General features: G+C 35.3%; 1 protein-coding gene across 6 annotated transcripts in view; it reads left to right on the forward strand.

The window, feature by feature from the left end:
• FSTL5 (follistatin like 5) overlaps positions 1 to 21910 on the forward strand; it is a 780922-nt gene that overhangs the window by 582066 nt on the left and 176946 nt on the right. For all 6 annotated transcript variants that reach the window (XM_086703952.1, XM_086703953.1, XM_086703951.1 and 3 more), the window contains exon 8: positions 10357 to 10477. In XM_086703952.1, coding sequence (XP_086560078.1) covers positions 10357 to 10477 — 121 coding nt within the window. The remainder of the gene's footprint in view (positions 1 to 10356; positions 10478 to 21910) is intronic.

Here is a 21910-nt window from a genome sequence, read left to right on the forward strand (position 1 = left end):
CTTTATCCATTTGTCTGTTAACGAATATTAGATTGCTTCTATATCTTGGTGGTTGTTAATATGCTGCAATAAACATAAGGATGTATATATCTTTTCAAATTAGTGCAGGGTTATTTTCTTCAGTGAAATAAAATATAATTAATTATTCACATATATATCAAATAATATTTTTTACATAGCTTTCATGATTTTGGTTTTGATTTTTCTCACCAAAGAATGTAGTTGCTTGACTTTTGTTTGCTTGTTAACTTGAAATAATAATTTCAGTCCATATTAGTTTACTTATTTTCTAGTGTATCTCTTTAACACATGAAATGGCTTACTTTAGAGGAAAAAGTTGTTTTTTATTTTAAGTTTATTTATTTATGTTTGAGAGAGAGAAAAAACACGATTGGGGGAGGGGCAGAGAGAAAGGGAGAGAGAGAACCCCAAGCAGGCCCCACACTGTCAGTGGGGAGCCCGATGCAGGCTTGAACCCACTAATCATGAGATCATGACCTGAGCCAAAGTCGGAGACTTAATTGACTGAGCCAGGCAGGTGCCCCTAGAGGAAAATAAAAGTTTTGCAAATAATGTATTTAACAAATTAAATTACATTATTGAATTTTTTACAAAATTCAATTTACAAAATTGTAAAAAAAAGTTTTACAAATAATGTATTTAACAAACTATATTTACATTATTGAATTTTATATTTCACTGTGCTATTTATTGATGATGGAATAAATATCTAAATAGGTTAATGAGAAACTACCAGAGTTTTTAGAAAATCACATAAATCATGAGATAATAGTACTTAGTCAATTTTAAAATGTAGATGTTTGCTTAAATTACTTTTATTGCTATTTTATGAAAACATATTTTATACACATAAAAAGCTAGGAAATAGTTTGCACAAGTTTACCAAGTAAAAGCACACTAGCATAATCAAAATTACAAAGGAAATTACATTAATGTGAGTGTATATTGAAGCAATGTATATTACATAGAAAGCCTCGTTTAAAGTAAAGTAACACTGCTACCATGTAATCTAGAACTATGAAGAAAAACGTAATACAAAATAGGAAAGTAAGTTTTAAATTTAAAATATGCCATTTTTTAATGGATGAAATTTTCTTTCAAATTGGAACAAATGCTTGTTGTTAAATATAGGCCTGAAATTCATTTGTTATGTTCTGGTATAATCACAACTGACATGTGCTACCCTATATATTCAGAGTGGTCAGTGTTTACCATTTATAGGTTGTTAAATGTTCTAATTTTTACTCTTACATAATTGATTATAATTAATAGTAGCCCAAATATTTTTTCAAAATTTTTGAAATGTGTTACAGATTTTACTTTTAACCAGAGTTCTCTTTTTTCTGCTTTGGAAAGAATGTAAGCAATCAACTCAACAAAATTAACGATTTTTTAAAAAGTTGTAGTTTTTTTTCTATTGACTTTCCAGACATCAGAGCCTTGAGGCAACTTTTTAATTGTGTAGAAGCTTATAAAGATTTAATCACTGAAGAAATATTTATGGAGTTTCTATTGGCAGTAAGATCATAAAGGTGTAATGGGGGTTCAGGATAAATGGAAGATTTTGTCCCTGAATTCAAAGAGTGCCTATTCTCAGGCCATAATTCTCAACTATGGTCAAGCATCAAAATTGTACTTTTGATTTCATCTATTTAAGATTAGAAAAATGCTGAGAAAATGAAAGATTAAAAGATTAGAAAAGCTGAATCAGGATGGAGGTAAAGAGTATGATTGATGTGTCTATATATATTTATATATAGTGTATCTATTTATATATATATTAAAATATATATATTTTAAAAACTCAAAGGTAATTTTGAGGTTTGGCTAAAATAGTGGAAATCTAGAAAGAGGAAGATGTGTTAACAATTACATAATAACAAGGAGAGCCTGGGTGTCTCAGTCGATTAAGCATCTGACTCTTGATTTCAGCTCAACTCATGATCTCACAGTTCATGCTCTGTGCTGACAGTGTGGGTTGTCTCTGCCCCTTCCTCCCCTGGCAAATGAATAAAATAAGATTTAAAAAAATACTTTCATTGCATAATAACAAGAGTAGTTCGATTCTGCAGTCCGATGGTTGGGATGCTCATCTTAGAACCTGGCTTTGGTGGTGTCTTAGTCCACTGGGATGCCCTAACAAAACACTAAAGACTTAGTAGCAAAAACCATAAGAAGTTATTTCTCACAGTTCTGAAGCTGAGAAATCAAAGTTTAAAGCATTACCATGTTGTCATAGACTTTAAGTCTAAAGTTCTCTTTTGGCCAGCAAAAGAGCAGATGCAGGATTAAAGCGAGAAGATGGCTAATGTCCAGGAAAAAGACAAGAGCCCCGAATAAGGGTCCTTGCCCCATTTTTATTAGGATCAGAAGGCTTACAAGCATGGCGATGGGCGTGCACAAAGGGACAATGAATCTGTGAACATTAACTTGTGGATGTGAGGGAAAGGGGGTCTTGAGGATATTCGTTGTTAGGGATTTGGGTTAATACAAAGCAAAATCCAGGCACCAGGCAATCTGGAGGAGGATTGTTTACAGCGCACATGAGGCAGCACCTCTGTTTATCTTAGCCTAGGGGATGAGACAGATAGCGGGAATAACCTCAGGGTTGACAAGGCACCTTTTCTTTTGTTAACCATCTCAGCTGACTGCTTTGCCTGCAGCCTAGCCGTCTATGGTCTAATTCACCAATTTACCTAACCTGGCCCTATACTCCTGTGAAAACAGCTTTTCTGCTACAGTACTAAATTGGGGGTGCTTCCACTCTGAATATCTAATCTTGTTCATTTCATATACCTGTGTATTTGGCACCTTTGCACCATTTCTATTTTAGGCCTTTGCCTCTCCATCTCTATTTTGAGGGTTATGCCCCCCTCTCTGTTTTGGGGTGCCTTTGCACCTCCCTATTCTTGGGGTGTCTTTGCACCCCCCTATTCTTGAGTGCCAAACTGGTTTACCCAAACTCAGGTGTGAGCATTTTATGACTTTGTATTTCTTTATGCCTTGTTAACCCATTGGTGTAAGCCCGGGGATTCCTAAGCTTATCCCCCACACCATATTAATATTCTGCTGAGAGCCCTCTTCCTGATTCATAGCAAATGGCTTCTCCCTGTGTCTTGAAGTGGTGGAAAGGGTGAGGGGTCTATGTTGGGTCTCTTTTAAAAGAGCACTAATCCCATTCATGAGGGTTTCACTTTCATGATTTAATCACTCTTAAGGCCCCATCTCTTCACACCATCATATTGGGCATTAGGATTTCAACAGATAAATTGGGAAGGGGACACAAACATTCAGACCATAAGAACTGGTGACCTCAAACTTAGCATCAGCATACTTCAGTTTTCTTGTATATAAAATGGAGTCAATAATAGGGCATTTAAAAAAGATTTTTTAAAGGATGAAATTTTATAATTTATATAAATTATTTAGCACAGTGCGTGACATATTTAAGTGCTCAATAAATATTTATTGGGTTAATTTTAGTGTAGTGAAAAGATCCATGCCTTACTCAAAGTGATGAGGGAATATTAAAGTCTTGTTTTTATAGAAAAGCCGTCTGAAAAGGTGATTATAAAGTTGTATATTGAAAGAAATTGAAGCTGGAAGATTTTGCTTCCATTTAGAAGAAAGAGAAAAAACATAAAGATATATAGACTAGAAGGGAGTCACACATATGCTATTTTAGAAAATACTCTAAGTTAAAGCAATTTCATGTTGCAGAGTAACAGAGATAGCAATAAGATACTTTAAATAAACATTCTCAAAGTTATATTCTCAGATAGTTTTCACATCATTAGGTGAAGGAGTCTTAATTATAGTAGACAAGGAAGAGTCATGTTTTCTAGGTAGCTATATAGAACAATACATGGAAAAGTTGTTTATTTAAGATTTTATGGAGATTTAAAAAAGATTGTTTGAAAATATACTTTAAAATACCTATTGACAGTCTGGGATATAGAAATATAAAACTAATTACAAATATCAAATATTCTTTGGGCTTTTACAATTATTTCCAACTATTCTTGTTCAGTGAAGGGATTCATTTCTGTTCTGATTTGGTCTCCGTGATTTGTTCTCCTTGGGATGAATCTTTCTTCCAGGACCATGCCCCCCTGCCTCCCTGTCACCTTATGCACACTGGGTATATTACTCTTATATATTAGGTTATCAATTGTTACTTTTGGATCATAATCCTTCACAAAATATTTTGTAACTCTAACCATTATTAATTGATTTCTACAGAAGTTTGGCTTTCCCACATTTTATCCTGCCGCATGTCAACTATCTGCCTTAGTGTTAACCAGAATCACAGCTTCTGTCTTTATGTTTGGCATTTCCATTCTCTAGCCAAAGTGCCCTGCACTCAGAGTGAGCAGTGTTTTTAAAGGCAGCCTGCAGTAATGCAAGGAGTTTTATCACACATGTGTATCACACAGCGACTTTCTTGTTGAGGATCAAGTTCCAAATCCTCTCTTATTGTGCGGGTCATGAGCCTTCCCCTGTAGCTTTATGAAAGTTCCGCCTGGCAGCTATAGATATGTGGTATGATTAATCTTATATAATGTAGAAGGGTTTAATTTTATTTGGAAGTTATTAAAGAAATATTATTTTTCAGCTAAATAATATGATTGCCAGAGCATACAGTATATTTTTTTCCTTCTTTCCTGCCACTGTTTCTCTTTATTTTTCCCTTTTCCCTTCTTCTACCCTCTCTTCCTTGTTCACATTCTTATTCTTCTTCCTTCCCTCACTCCCTCTTTCTGTCTCCTCTCTGTCTCTTTCTCTCTTGACTGAGAGTACATTTTCATTATTTTCGGGCCCAGATTCAAAAGCTTCATAGTAATTTTCTTGATTGCAATCAATCTGTATGAGAATCAGTTACAGGGAATCTATTTTTAAAAGAAATGCACATGGTTTGAATATAGGTAAAGTCAGAAACATACAAGGTATGTTTTTGGAGCACTGCTGTATGAATATTCGTAAGTCACTGGGTACTATGATATTTTAACAATACAAGGATTTAAAAAAAAAAAAATCACTAATGGGCCAGAGAGTTTCCCGACCAAATGCTGCTGACACAGTTAATTACGGTTTAGGTAAAATGTAAAGGTGATCGCTTACTTCACAAAAATAAAAATAAAATAAAAATAAAATGTTAAAGGATTAAATGTAATTTTACAAACATTAGGAAATGAGAAAGAAATGTTGGGAAATATTTATTTTAAATCAGAATGAAAAAAAAGTCTTTCTTCTCATAATGCTGCTGTAACGGATGAAAAAAAAAATCCAAACTACAGTATTCCACACAAAATTACAAGATAAGCAATGCATTAAAAAATTGGGGAATTAACATGAAAAGTAGCAAACTCCAAAGTTAAAAGTTGAAAGAAACAGTAAACAATCCTTAAAGGGTAAATCCTAATCATCACCACGTGTTTAAAAAAACACTTTAATAATATTTGTAGTAAAAGATGTTGAAAATTTGTCAGATGCATCCTGAGAAGAATGAGTACAACAGCACCTTTCTTGTCATCCTCCTTTTCTGCTGCTGAGAAAAGGAAGAGACACAGTTGTTGACTTATTTAAATACTCTTGTCTTTTGACTTAAGCCTCAGATCTATCAGCTTTCCTTCTTCCTTTTCCATATGTGCTCTCACTATATATCTGGCCCTTTCAAACTTAACGGTATAATTGACTTCCTTTTTTGGGGCATTTTATCTTGAATTTTTTCTTTGTTCTCTTGTCCTGTCCTTATTTCTAGTTCAATCTATGATTGACAAAGAAGGCAGCATAGTGGAAGGGTTTAAAGCTCAGCCTTGGAGTAAGCCTACCTGGCTTCAAATGCTAGTTCTACTAATTAGGGGCCAAAAGAAACTAAGGGGATTACTTAACATTTTAATATCCCCTGCTATAACGTGGCAGGAATTTAACAGATTCTCTTTAGCAGATTCATAGGCTTGTTACATGGACCAAATATATCAATATTTATCAATTACTTAGAGCAGTATCTGACATATAATAACTGTTACATAAATGAGGATTAAAATGTATTTTTTATGTATATTTTGCATAGATAACTTGAGGTTCATTTTCTTTCTTTTAATGCTTACCATGTTTTGTAATTCAGAAGTGTTTATTTTTTACATAAGGATATTGGTCATTCTTTGATTTCTAAACATTTATTTTTTATTACTTTTTTAACGTTTATTTATTTTTGAGAGAGACAGAGCATGAGCATCAGAGGGGCAGAGAGAGAGGGAAACACAGAATCCGAAGCAGGCTCCAGGCTCTGGGCTATCAACACAAAAGCCTGACATGTGGCTGGAACCACAGATCATGACCTGAGCCAAAGCTGGACACTTAACCAACTGAGCCAGCCAGGCACCCCACTTTTTTTGATTTCTAAATTTTTATACTAATTAAAGATTCTTTCTTTTTATGTTTTTATTTTATTTTTGAGAGAGAGAGAGAGACAGAGCATGAGTAGGGAAAGGGCAGAGAGACAGGGAGACACAGAATCCAAAGCAGGTTCCAGGCTCTGAGCTGTTGGCACAAAGCCTGATGCAGGGCTCAAACCCACGGATGGTGAGATCATGACCTGAGCCAAAGTCTGAAACTTAACTGACTGAGTGACCCAGGAGCTCCTAAAGTAAATAAAGATTATATTAGCTACAATTATATATAGTTTTATTTTAACATATATATTTTATATTTAAGTATTCCATATATAACTTATTTTTAGTAACAGCTTTGAAATATAGTCATACCATAAATTTAACCCCTTTGAAAAATATGGAGTTCAGGGGCTCTTAGTATATTCTCAAAACTGTACTGCCATGGGGCACCTGTAGGGCACAGTGGGTTAAGCCTCTGACTCTTGATTTTGGCTCAGGTCTTGATCTCATGGTGGTAAGATAGAGCGCCAGGGGGGCCTGGGTGGCTCAGTCGGTTAAGCGTCCAACCTTGGCTCAGGTCATGATCTCACAGTCTGTGTGTTCGAGCCCCGTGTTGGACTCTGTGCTGACAGCTCCGAGCCTGGAGCCTGCTTCACATTCTGTGTCTCCCTCTCTCTCTGCTTCTTCCCTGCTCATGCTCTGTCTCTCTCTGTCTCAAAAATAAATAAACAATTAAAAAAATTAAAAAAAAGATAGAGCACCATGTTGGGCTCCCTGCTATGTGTGGAGCGTGTGGAGCCTGTTAAAGATTATCTCTCTCCCTCTCCCTTTGCCACTCTCCCATTCACTCTTGCATGTGCTCTCTCTCAAAAATAAATAAATAAGTAAATAAATATTGTGTTGCCATAATCACTATCAAAGATTAGAATATCTTCATCATTCCAAAAAGGAATCCAACCTATTAGCACTCATTTCCTATCACCCCTTCTGCTCAGCTCCTGGTAGCCATTTTCTATCTCTATGGATTTGGCATTCTGGACGTTTCATATGAATACAGTCATACAATTTGTAGCTTTTTGTGTTTCATTTTTTTTGACTTAGTGTAATGTTTTCAAGATTCATTTATTTTATAATATGTATCAGTACTTTATTCCTTTTTATAGCCAAATAATATTCTATTACATATAGACATATCATTTCGTGTTTATCCATTCATGAATTGATAGGTATTTGAATTGTTTTCACTTTTTGGTTAATACAAGTAATGCTACTATGAACATTCATGTACAGTTGTGCACAAATTTTTATTTATTTATTTTTATTCTTTTGGGTATATGCCTACAAATGAAATTGTTAGACATATTAGACTCTTTGTTTAACTTTTTGAGGAACGCCAAAACTGTTATCCCAACTAGGTATTCTGTTTAATATTTCCACCAACAATGTTGGAAGGTTCCAATTTTCTCACATCTTCAATGGTTGTTATTGACTGTCTGATTGATTGATTGATTGATTGATTTATATTTTTTTGCCACCCTAGCAGGTGTGAAGTGGTATTTCATAGTGGTTTTTATTTGTATTTGTAAATAAAAAATATTTTATTTGTATTTGATGACTAATGATGCTGATTATATTTGTATGTGAATATTGCCCATTTGTAATTCTTTTTTGATAGGTATGTCTTCAAATTGTTTACTCATTGTTTTAATTGGAATGTTTGCCCTTTTATTGTTCAATTGTAACAGTTTTTTTTTTTAAATATATATATTGAGGATACAAACTCCTATGAGGTAAATTATTTGCAAATATTTTCTTCCATTCTGTTGGAGATCTTTTCACTTTCTTGATAGTATCCTTTGGGAAGCACATGTTGTTAATTTTGATGAAGTATAATGTATCCAATCTCCTTGAGTTTGCTGTATTTAATCACTGAAACCTTTGCTCAGTGTAGTGGTGAGCTAATGATTGAACACATATTTAATTAAATGTATTGAATCAATAAGTCTTCCAGACTAGGCCAAGGGGCTATATTTCTGCTTTTTGCTATAAACTGAATGCTCCCATAGGCAGTTACAAGTCTGCCTTAGCCTTCACTTTCTGTCCTTACTGGACCTCAATATCAATCAGAGATGAGAGATTAGGGATTCTTTCCCTAATTCTAAAATATAAAGAAAATACATCTCTTTTGGGCATGCACACAGTCCTACACATTTTTATGGACTTCTAAATTCCCAGAAATATGTAGATTTGTTCATATCCTTCTCTTGACATCCCATTCCCACTTTCCCTTTAAGTTTTTGTTTCTTTTACTTTGTATTATTTTGTTTGGTACACCTGTTGTTATCCCCATTAATATCTCCTTCACAAGAAGCTGTAATGTTAAACAATTGCTGTTGTTTCTTTTCAATACAGACCTTTGGGATAGGACTCAAAGCCTTGCTCAAACAAACAAACAAAGTCAGAAAAATAGAAGTTCCCAAAGGGCTGCTAGATAGGTCAAATGGTGACAATTCTCTGGGGATGGGACCTTGGAAGAGCTCCTAGCCTGCTCTTCCCCCTCCGGTGCCTGCTAGGATGATGGTTTTCACAGATAGCAGAATTACAAAGTTGGTGGTTCAAGGCATCCATGAAGCTGTGGAGAGAGGGATGCCACATATTTCTTTGTTCTTACTGAGATTCAACTACTTTTTTGGAGTAAATGCTCAATAGTTTGGTGCAAGCCCTTTTTATCTATTTCCAAATAGATAAACTTTCTGAAAAAGTTGATTTTGACGATTGCTGCAGAGTATTCATTGCCTTTGTGGAAGAAAAGATTTTCTGGTCTTTACTCTGCTGTTCCAGAGGTGCTTCTTAGATTTGATTTTGACAAACACTGTGAGATTTTGTTTTTTCTTTCTTCTTTCCAAAATGGTCATACATTTGCCCCCACAGTTTTGAAATGGTATGGTTATTTTGCTCTACTCTATTGATTGTTTCTGGGCTTTAAAAAATTGTACTCTATCAATATAGATATAAATTTTATCTCTGAGACCATACTGCTTTCATCATCTCTTTTCTGGGTAAATATATAACTAAAGGATATAAAAATTAATGGACAATTATAAGTGTAAAGAATATAATTAAGAGCTATTTGTTTTAGCTACAAATAAAAACAAGTCATTTTACCTATTTATTAATTAAAAATGGACAGCCTCAGGGGTTGTGTTCCAAGACCCCCAGTGGCTGCTTGAAACTTTGTATAGTATCAAACCCTATATACACTATGTTTTTTCGTATACATACATACCTATGATAAAGTTTAATTTATAAATTAGGCATAGTAAGAGTTAACAGCAGTAACTAATAATACAATAGAAAAATTATAACAATATACCATAATAAAAGTTATGTGAATATGGTCTCTCTAAAAATATCTTAGTGTACCATACTCATACTTCTTGTAATGTAAGATGATAAAATGCTCATGTTATGAGATGAAGCAAGGTGAATGATGTAGACATTGTGATTTAGTGTGAGGCTACTACTGACCTCCTGATGTTACATAAGGAGGATCATCTGCTTGCAGACTCTGGTTGACCATGGGTAACTGAAACTGGGGAAAACAGGATCATGGATAAGGGGAGACTGCTGTAAGCTAAATTAGAAAAAAAAAATATGTGGAAATTGACTTTATATCTAAACTCATATAATTCAAATAAGTACTAAAAAATCTGTATGTATGAGTGAAATTACACTTTTTAAACAAACCATATCTTGAGAAATGATAATTATAGGTCTTCCATCCCTATAAAGACTAACAGTGATATTTTGATAATTTAAAAACAATACTTTAGTCTATTTACTTTGCTCCTGAGTACACGTTTATTTTTTTAAGTGAATTGTTCAAATACATTTTCAATATGAACAGCTCATTTTGTTTCATTTTATTTTATTTCTATAGGACTTTGGAGATGATGGGTCCTTGTATATTACTAAGGTTACCACAACTCACATGGGCAATTACACCTGCTATGCAGATGGTTATGAACAAGTCTTTCAGACTCACATCTTCCAAGTAAATGGTAAGAAATATGGTGTTGCTATTATTGTTTTATGCTTCACTATATATTCAAAGAATATCACAGTTGATTAGGAAGGTAAATCTTCAATTTTCTTTGATTTTTGGCAAAGTATAAGCTTTGTTTTGTTTTCTTTTGGGAATTATTGTTAATGTAAAACCTTTTAATTGAAAGCAAAACAAACAAAACAAACAAAAAAGTGCAGGACACCTGGGTGGCTCAGTCAGTTAAGCATCCAACTCTTGACTTCGGCTCAGGTCATGATCTCATAGTTCGTCAGTTCAAGCACTTCATCGGGCTCTATGCTGACAGTGTGGAGCCTGATTGGGATTCTTTCTCTCCCTCTCTCTGTGTTTCTCCCCGACTTGTGCTCTCTTTCTTTCTCAATATAAATAAATTTTTAAAAATGGGGTGGTTGAGTGAGTAAATGTTATAAATTTGTACCACTTTTCTCATTCTGAAATATTATAGAGTAACTCATTTTAATTGGAAAATTAAAGCATAAGAAATTTAAATTACTTTTTAAGCTCTAAATATCAACAGGTAGGCAACCATATACCTTTTAGAAACAAAATATTAAGCATGTTAAAATTTTAATCAGATTATCTGGTTGATCTTATTAATGATATAAAAAAACTGCTATTTGGGGCGCCTGGGTGGCGCAGTCGGTTAAACATCCCACTTCAGCCAGGTCACGATCTCGCGGTCCGGGAGTTCGAGCCCCGCGTCAGGCTCTGGGCTGATGGCTCAGAGCCTGGAGCCTGTTTCCGATTCTGTGTCTCCCTCTCTCTCTGCCCCTCCCCCGTTCATGCTCTGTCTCTCTCTGTCCCAAAAATAAATAAACGTTGAAAAAAAAAAAAAAAAACTGCTATTTATGTTCAGCAAATGTTATACTTTTAATAATTAACTAAATGACTTTGGACATTTGCCATGTAAGCTGATATTATTCTTATAATCAGAGCCTTTTTTTTTTTTAACTTAATTCAAGTTTTAGCTATTTAGTTCAATTGATGATACAGGATGGTATGTATGACACATTAATTCATACCAATTTACTTCCATACTGATATATATGTTAATTTACTTTATGATTTACTAAAAGGAGACAGAAACCAAGTGGGCTTTTCAGCTAGTGTGATTGGTTTGAATTAAGAGGGTGAGTGGCAGATATGAGCTTGGTGAGGTAGTCTGGGGTCAGATCATGTGGAACCCTGTGGACTTAATATGTGGATTCCCATTCTAAGTATTTAGTGTGTGAAGTGGCATATTCTGATTTATTCTAAAATGACTGGAAGCACTGAGATCTGTTTAAAAAACTATTTTAATAGTCTAGGGAAGAGATAATTGTGGCTTAAAATATAGTGTTAATGATGAAAAGGTAAAGTGCGGTTAAATTTGAAATATATTTTGAAAGTAGATCTGGTGGTATTGAGGAATGGCATGTAAATATAAAAGAGAGTTAAAAAAACAAGAAATTTGAAACATTTACATATATCCTTGTGACATAAACTGAATATAGAAGAAACACATTTGGAGACTGAGTGAAATTAATATATATATTTTTGGACAATACAATTTCTAAATGGAAATCAAGTCTTTAGTATGCAAGTTTGGAGATCAGAGGAGAGTGTCAGCCCAAGTTGTATATTTATATAATATCAATGTGCACAAACTGTATTAAAAGCCATAAATTTGAGCTTGATGGGGTCACTTTAAGAATGAGTATAAATACTCCTATTGAGGATTAAGCCTTGTAGCTGAGGTTAACAAGTGGAGAAAAGAAGACTTAGAATGAGCGCCTTGTGATTGTAAGTGTGTCCTGAGAAATCAATTTTAAAATATTGGCAAAAACTTTGAAAAGATTGGAGAGTTTATGGTTTGTTGTGGGCACTCAACAGAAGCAGATCTAGGCCTTGCTTTCTAATGTAAACCCAGTTGTAACTAATGTGGGTCAAGGCTTGAAAACCAACCTTCAAGGAAGCCAGTGAAGAGGGCAGACAAGGTACAAGGGAGGTTATGCATGTTATTCCCAGTGGTCCAGATGTTTGGAGTTGGGCTTTGGATACAATCTACCTGAGGATATACAATCTTGAGAGGACAGAACAAGTCTGCTTAGGAGATGTTCTCTATCTAATTGCTGCATTCCTGGGGAAATGGCTATTGTTGCAAATCTGGTACTTTCCTCCCTCTTTGTTGTGATTGTTTACAAACTAATGGCCTATTTGACAAGACAAATGCTCTGAGCTGTTATCTTTGTTTTGTTGGAGACTCTCCAGTTTTGTTTTGGCTAACAATTAGTTCTCTCTTCTATACTCACTCTCTCAGTCTAAGGACCAACTGGTCAGGTTTCTAGTTTCTAAAGTAGTGCATGGTTCATGTTCTAGCTGTATCAGAATCACATGAAAAAATTATCAAAATTGTAGAACGCTGGACTCTACCAGCACTTTATGGAAGTTGATTTGAAATCTGCATTTTGTCAAGCTTCCTAGTAATTGTAATGCATGGTCGGGCATGAGAATCATTCCAAATGACTGTTCTTTAGGAGTTTCTGCTTATTGATGTCTGAAGCAGACTTCTCAGACAACTTTACTCATTTGCCATGCTCCAGCTGGGAAGCCTAGGAACAAGACTTTGAGCCAAACTGCAGGCTTTCATGTCGCAAGATATGCCCTGAGCAGTACTGGAGAAATGCAGTTTCCCTACTTCATCCCCTCCTGTGAATGAACTGCTTACTCTCTGATCTCAGGTTTTTCTGAAGATGGAATAACGGAATAAAGGAACAATGAGGTCTCAGCAATAGAGCCATGACCATCAGTCTCAATATTATGAATTAATTTAGAGGAATTCAATATTAACAGTGACTGCCGCTGAGATCTAATGCTGTCCCTCTTCTAGAAACACAGATCCCTGAACCTGGGAGTAAAACCCATCTCTTTCTATTACCTCCTACTACATTTAATCTGTTTCAGAATCTTTCATATAAATGTTTTTATGAAGGCATGGGGTTTGGAAAAAGGGAAAATGATATTATTATTGAACACTGGTTGAAAGTGAACAGAGAGAACTCTGCAGTAGCTGGAGAGTGATGTGGAGTTAAAGGGGGGAGGGAACTTATAAAAATTGCAGATATGGTAATCTTTTCTGCTGATGTGAATAATATGGTAAAAGATGAAAAGCAGATCATTTAAGAGAAAAAAGGGAAAATTGCCGTAGTCAAGGTTTTAAAAAGTTGATGTGATTAGTACAGAAATGGAAGGATTGGTCTTTGGAAGATGAATAGTTAATCTGTTGAAACTGAGCAAGACAGACTGTTTGGGAACAGATGCTCAGGGAGAGAGCATGAGGAAATAATCCTCTTTGCATTGCTTGGATTTTTTCAGTGCTGTCGGGAATACCAACTATTGAAAGCAAGGAGTTTGTGAGAGTTTCAGTTTGAGGAGAGGAAGAGATAGAAAACAATTATCTTGCAGGGCAGGAGGGTGATAGAAATGGCAGGTGGCAGTTGGAATGTTGGCAGATCTTTGAGTGTTCTCGAGGTGATATATATTAGTATGTTTTCCTTCAGTTGTGGTCAGCTGTGAGTTTGCAATCCTGGAAAGAAGGGAATTGGGTTTAACCTGCATTTTATTTTGTCAGGTGAGTAACTGGGAGAGAAACAGGCATGAGGAAACTAAACAAGTTTACAAGAGAATGATTATAATGATGGACCAGAGAATAAGTGGTGAGGTAAGGAAAGTGGTAGATGAGGAAAGCAGTGAAAGCATGAAAAATGTGAAATGAAATGAAACCCTGACTGGGTTTCCAAGTTGATCAAATACTACCAGGAGGAGGTACTAGAGAGAATGAAATGTAATACCGTCACTTAAAGCATTTGTTTTTAATTTTTTTAATGTTTATTTATTTCTGAGAAAGACAGAGAGACAGAGTGTGAGTGGGGGAGGGGCTGAGATAGAGAAGGAGACACAGAATCCAAAGCAGGTGCCAGGCTCTGGGCTGTCAGCACAGAGCCCAATGCGAAGCTTGAACTCCAGAACTGAGAGATCATGACCTGAGCCATGGTCAGAAGCTTAACGGGCTGAGCCACCCATGGGCCCCATTTTCTTTTCTTTTCTTTTTTTTTTAATATTTATTTATTTTGAAAGAGAGAGAGAGAGACTGGGAAGGGTCAGTCTCTAGGGAGAGAGAGAAAATCCCAAGCAGGCTCTGCAATGTTAGTGCAGAGCCCGACACAGGATTTGATCCCCTGAACCATGACCTGAGCTGAAGTCAAGAGTCAGATGATTAACCAACTGAGCCACCTAGGTGCCCCACTCAAAGCATTCTCTTAAGACATATGGCAATTTCTCTTTATTAGAAACACACTTAATTAGGTCAAGTTTATATAAAGGAACGTGTGAATCACTAAGGTTTGATAGGTGTTTAGGGAGCTAGCTGTTCTAAATCTAACTTGCCAGTTCCAGGCTTAGCTGAAAAGGAGAAACAAAGGGAAGAATAATAATAATTCATCAAAACCAACGAGAGTAGATCAAAACCTTGTTCTACAGCATTTTTATCAATGAGGGAAGATAATAAGTGCATTTCAAGGATCATCTTTAATTTTTAAACCTATTTGAAGAAGCCAAGAAGCTAAGTAGAAAATGTATTAGATGTATATCAGTAAGAGATTACCTTCAGGCATGATATCAGAGAACCAAAATGACAGGGGCTTAAAGAAGATACCAGTGTGTTTTTTTAATGCATAAAAAATGTTCAGATGAGGTGCTTCAAAATGGCTACTCCACAATGTCATCATTATCCTATTCTTCCCCCATTGTGGTTAGAAATGGTTTCCATTCTCAGTGTCATCCCATGTTTTCCGAATGGCAGTGGAAATTCCAATCATCATGTTCATAGTACAAGGAAAAAGGAAGAAAGAAAAAGGAAAATAACACCTGAGAGAACATCTGAGAGAGCACTTTTTTTTTTAAATGTTAGCCATTTTATTTTCATTTTTTTAATGTTTGTTTATTTTGGGAGACAGAGAGACAGAGTGGGGGCAGGGGCGAGCAGAGAGAGGGGGAGACACAGAATCCGAAGCAGGCTCCAGGCTCTGAGCTGTCAGCACAGAGCCCGATGCAGGGCTCGGACCCACAAAGCGTGGGATCGTGACCTGGGCCGAAGTCGGACGCTCAACCGACTGAGCCACCCAGGTGCCCCAAGAGAGAGCACTTTTGACATAACACCAATGGAAGCATAAACAATAACTTACATTGACCCTCTCTAAATGCAGAGATTAAAGTATATTTCTTTGACCTTCTTGTTTTACATCCACAACAATTAACAGTTCAATTATTTACAAGAAGAATAAATATTGGGTAGGTAAATAGCCATCTTTGTTATAAAAAAATGTATGGTCTGTCAAAACATTTTGCAAAACAGTAATAGAACAATGATACTTTATAAAATTATTTAGAAATAGTAAGATTCTCTGTAAAACAACAACCCTACAAGTGATTTGCTAAACAAGTGATTTCTCCTCTTTTTGGTGGTTTGCTTTCCTTTGATTTTATGGTGTTTTATATTTGGGATAATAACTTTAAACATATATTTTGAGTATAAATAAGTACAGTAAACTTGAGATCACTCAGAATATTGTTATAGACCAATACCAAAAGAATAGTTGGAAATGAGCTGTGGCACTGGAAAAATACAATGAAAATGCAAGAAAATGCAAATTAGATTAGCCAAATGGCACATTTATAGATCCAATAAATCTCTAAACTGGTTTAACTCGTTTTCTATTCTTCATCTACTTTTCAGAAAAGGTTAAAAAGGCCTTTAGAAAATTAAGTTTTCATAGAAAATTTAACATATTTGTCTGAACAATCTTTCAATTAGTAATAAAAATAAAATATATCATTGATTACCATAAAAAGCTCTGAAAATACCACAAGTTATTGGAATTTGTGAAAGAGTGTTTTTGAAGTGCAAAGTCTATTTAAATATCCCAGGGTGCAAGCCAAATAAGTCTATCAATAGCCCTGTTTCTTTTCAAACAATGCAAAATTAGATTATTGAAATATGAGAGTGCTTCTGTGTCCTTGTCAGAAGAAACATTATGTATAAATCAAAGGAGCTTGACTCTGCCAGTGGAATTCATTTCATGCTTTTCTTTTTCTTTTTACATAAAGCGAATTGTCTTTAGATCTTCAGCTTATGATACAGAATGTTTGAAATTTTAAAAGTCATTCAGTGTTTACACTACCCTCTGGGCAAAAAGCTTGTCCATATTCACAGTAGACCCATATGTATGCTGTTATTTCTCTTGTTCTTATTATTTAAAACCTCACACATAATATCAATTGGATTTTTTTTTTCCTGCTCATGTCAGAAATGTCTGCACAATATTGCTGGTTTTATAAGATGTCTATGTAGAACACCCCATTTTTCTCCTTCAAAGTTTGGAAAACTCTAAAAGAAAGACACTAGAGCCAGATGTATATATGGAAGCATCACCTTCTTTACTGACAAAGCTATTTAGAGAAAGTGGCTTAGGTCTGGGCAACAGTGGCCTGCTTCTTCTTACATCATAGATTTGAACTTCCTCCTCCAGTCACAGACAGCCTTCCCTGCCAAACTTTCTGTATTGCCAAAGTGCAGATGGGAATAAAACCTTCCCGCAAGCAGTAAGATCCAGAAAGCAGGTGGTAAGAGGCCTACTTCCCCCTTCTCACTCCTCCTTCTTCTATGACTTACGAAAAGATGAGAGAAAGAAGAGTCTTGAAGGTTACTCTGGCTCAGTGATTCTCTGTGGTTCTTGGGCGAACACCTTCAGCAATGGGTTTTAAATGCAGATTCTTAGGGTGCACCCATGAGTACTAAATCAAAAGTTCTGTGCATGAGGGAGAGTGACCTGTGTTTTAACAAACCTTCCTGATGATTCAGATGATGTAGCTGGAGAATTACTGCTCCAGAAATGCTATTCCCTAGAGAAATGCGAAGTGGGAATATGTGTTCCTTCCTCATATACTCCAGCTTTCTTCCCTTAATTTTGACTTGAAACTAAGTTCACAGTGTTCTTGGGAAATGGCTGTCTCTTAGGGGGTGGGATCAGCCATGCATCAGATCAGTCATCCCTCTCATGAGGCCTGGCAGCATATGGTACTGATGTCTTGCCCAAAGCCCACCCAAGCCACCTCAGCTGTGGTGGATGTCCCCTGATGGCTTGATACTACAGGAGCCAGTCCCAAACCACTCTTCCTAAGAATTATATTTGATACGGGGGGCTTTATCAGCCGTACTCAAGGCAGCCTAGATTTGCCAGGGATTTAATCTCTCCCAGGACAATCTTTAACCAGTGAGGGACACAAGTCAAAAGGTAAGAATCACAGCTTCCCACTCACTCAGGGGGAAGATTCTGAGATGCAGTCTACATGATTCATATTTATTCATTCATTCATTCATTCATTCATTCATTCATTCATTCATTTTTGTTTGCTTGCTTTTTGTTTTTTGCTATTTTTCTTTACTCCATCTTATTTTCCTGGTCTCTAACTTGTGTTTCCTGGGATCACATCCCAAATAGGAAACATGAACCTAAATTCTGTTCTCAGAGGTGCTTTTTTGGGGATTCTCATGTTGGGGAATATTCTTACTTTAAGGTAATTGTTATTAGTAATAATTGCTGCCCTTTGGTAGATCGCCCTTGATAGCTACTGGTAGGCACCATATGTTTGCTTCCAGAAGTCTTTGAAATGTGATAAAACATTACACTAATTTATTAACTCCAGAGTCTGAAAATTCTCTGTCTCTATCATTTACCCATGCTAAATTATGTCCAGTTATACTATTCAATAGAGCTCTTCAGAGCTTCTGCAACTAGATTAAATCATGGCATCAATATACTACAATTATGCAATAGCAAGAGCATATAGATGCTCAAAATTTAATATGTACAATCTAATTATTAAATTCCCAGAGATACATAAAACTTTAAAGATTAAAGTTTCAAAGAAATTAAAGTAATTAATGTCCAAAATTGAAAACTTCTGCCCTGGAACATAAAGTCTAAAGAAAGTCCAAATGTTTTAACTACAAGTCAAGTTCCAGGAGTCAAGTTCTTCCCTTATTTCTTATTTTGTTCCCTCTTGATGAGAGAGGTCTTTGAAAAGTTTATGGCTTTGATATAATGTCTACATCTTTATCTGATGAGAATCTAATTCCCATCAGATTTAAATGTACTATCTTGCTATTTGTTTACAAATGGTCACATCTGTTCTTTATTTCCTCGTATTTTGCCTTCTGTTGGATTGCATAACTTTTAGAATTTCATTTTATCTTCAGTATTGGCTTATTGGCTATACCTCTTAGTTTAATTTTTTAAGTGCAGCTGTAAGCTATATTTATAATATGCAACTTTAACTTACCACCATGTATCTGTAAATAATATTTTATTACTTCACATTTGAAAGAAGAACCTTAAAACAGAAATCTTTGACCTCTCCCTTTCCATCCTTTGTGATAATATTGTCAAATAGTTAATTCTATATATGTTACGATCTCTACAACATATTGTTTTATTTATGCTTTTAATAAGTAAATATCCTTCAAAAAGATTATTTTTAAAAAACAAGAGACAAAACTTTTACTTTAAGTTTCTGATCCTCCTCACTGTTTCACATAAATGCAAATTTCTCAATTTTCTGTTAGCCTAATAAACATCCATTGGTGTACCTGGATGGCTCAGTCAGTTAAGCGTTCCACTCTTCATTTCAGCCCAGGTCATGATCTCAGGGTCATGAGTTCAAGTCCCATGTTGGGCTCCACACTGGGTGTGGAGCCTACTTAAAAATAAATACATTACAAAAAATCCTTTAACAATTTTCTCATCCTTTGTTTGTCTTAGCCTTTGTTTTTTCTCTTCACTTAAGAATATTTCTACTGGATATTGAAATTTGAATAGGCAGTTTTTGTTTTCTGTTTTTCTTTCAACATTTTACAGAAGTTGTTGTATTATCTTCTGGATTGTATAGTTTGTAAAGTAAGTCAGTTATATTTCCAGTCTTTCCTCCCTGCCCCCCACAACCTGGCTGCTTTTTAAATTTTCAATTTTCACTGGGTTTCAGCAATTTAATTATTAACATGTTTTGGTTTTGTTTTCTTTACTTGTATTTATCCTGTAGGGATTATTCAACTTCTTGGACTTTGAAATATATATTTTTCAACAAATTTGGAAAAAAAAATTGGCGATTTTTTTAAGTAGATTTCTGCTTTCTCTCTCCATTAGGAATTCAATTACAGATATGCATGACTGCTTGACATTTTACCATAGTCCACTAAAATCTGTTTTATTCGTTTTCCTCTTCATGCTTTGCTCTCGCTATACTTCAGTTTAGATAGTTTCTGTTGCTCTGACTTCAAAGTCAAAATTCTGTTTTTCTGCATGTATAATCTTCCACTAAGCCCAACCAAACTATTTTTAAAAATGTATTTCAGATAATATATTTTTCAATTTTAGAAGTTTCATTTGTTTTTTTCATAATCTCCATTTTCTCATTAATTATGTTCATGTTTCCCCTTAAATATCTGAACCTATCCGTACCAGATATTTAAAAAATCTGTATACTAACTTCATGACCTCTGAAATGTTATGTCTGTCTTTATTCATCAATATTTTTCTTGCATATGAATCACACTTCCTTCTTCTTCTTACTTCTGTGTTTGTTGTTGTTGTTGTTGTTTTGTTTTGTTTTATTTTGTTTTTTGATGATGGGAATTGGTGAGAGAGATTTGCAGGGTTCTTGAGAAGTGCTGCTTTGGCATTAACTTACCTGCACACCTGTTAGATCTTTTTTGACACTTTTTTTTTAATTCTATTTGAGTATATCTAGAGTAACTTTCACACTAGGGTTTATTTCACTATCCTTCCAAGATATAGTGTTTCTGGGGTCTCTAGGAGGTGTTTAATGGGGTTCCTTTAATTTTTTTTTCTTCTATTAGGTCTCTCCATTCAGAGTCTGATTAATCTAACTCAAATGACACCTATCCTTGAGTAAACTCTTGGAGACTTTATAGCTCCCTGGTTGTAGTTCTTTTTATAGTCACTGAACTTTGCCTTACTTTGTGGAGTTTCATCCCCAACAGACACCTATTTGGATTCCTGTAGATCTCTATCTCTACATATTTCTCTCAATTTTGGAAATCTGCCCTACAAATTCCAGGTCTCAAGCTTTCTTGAATTCCAGTCTCTTTTATTATAGCAAGACCCTTTAATTCCTCTTCCTAGAATCAGTTTAAATGTCTCTAGGCAGAAAGTTGAGGCAATTATAAACCCACCTCATTTGTTTTCTTTTTTCTCTTCTTTCAGGGATCATGATCTTCTGTTGGTGGTTTCCCAGCATTTGATAGCAGTTGTTACTTATTTTTTTTAATGTTTATTTATTTTGGGAGAGAGAGACAGAGACAGAGAGAGAGACAGAGAGAGAGAGAGAAAGAACACACAAGTGGGGGAGGGGCAGGGAGAGAGGTACAGAGAGAGAATCCCAAGCAGGCTCTGCACCATCAGCACAGTTCTTGATGTGGGGCCTGAACTCACAAACTTCAAGATTGTGACCTGAGTCAAAATGAAGAGTTGGATGCTTAGCCAACTGAGCTACCCAAGCACCACTCATATTTGTTCTATTTATCTATGGCAGAGGACTTATCTGCTATACATTTTCTATCATGACCTTAAATCTCAGAGGAACCTTTTTTTTCCCTCTAATTTTTTCTTTTAAATTCCAGTTAGTTAACATACATTGTAATATTAGCTTTAGGTGTAAAATTTAGAGATTCATCACTTACATACAACTCCCAGTTCTCGTCACAAGTGCCCTCCTTAGTCTCCATTACTTATTTAACACATCCCCCACCCACCTCCCCTCTGGTAACCATCAGTTTTTTCTCTATAGTTAAGAATTTTGTTTCTTGGTTTGCCTCTGTTTTGTTTTCCTCCTATGTTCATTTGTCTTATTTCTTAAATTCCACATATGAGTGAAATCATATGGTATTTGTCTTTCTCTGACTTGTTTGCTTAGCATAATACTTTCTAGCTCTATCTACATTGTTGCAAATGGAAAGATTTCATTCTTTTTTATGGCTGGGTAATATTCCATTGTATATATAAACCACATCTTTATCCATTCATCAGTCAATAGACATTTGGGCTCTTTCTATAATTTGGCTATTGTTGATAGTGCTGCTAAAAACATTGGGGTGCATGTATCCCTTCGAATCAGTATTTTTGTGTCCTTTGGGTAAATACCTAGTAGTGCTATTGCTGGGTTGTAGGATAGTTCCTTTTTTAACTTTTTACGGAAGCGCCATACTGTTTTCCAGAGTGGCTGCACCAGTTTGCCTTCCCACTAACAGTGAAAGAAGGTTCATAGGAACCATTTTTTTAAAAAAAGACTGAGAAGT

Source organism: Puma concolor, chromosome B1 (genome assembly GCF_028749965.1).
Source record: "Puma concolor isolate L17-30 chromosome B1, mPumCon1.1.hap2, whole genome shotgun sequence".
In the NCBI taxonomy this organism is placed as follows: domain Eukaryota; kingdom Metazoa; phylum Chordata; class Mammalia; order Carnivora; family Felidae; genus Puma; species Puma concolor.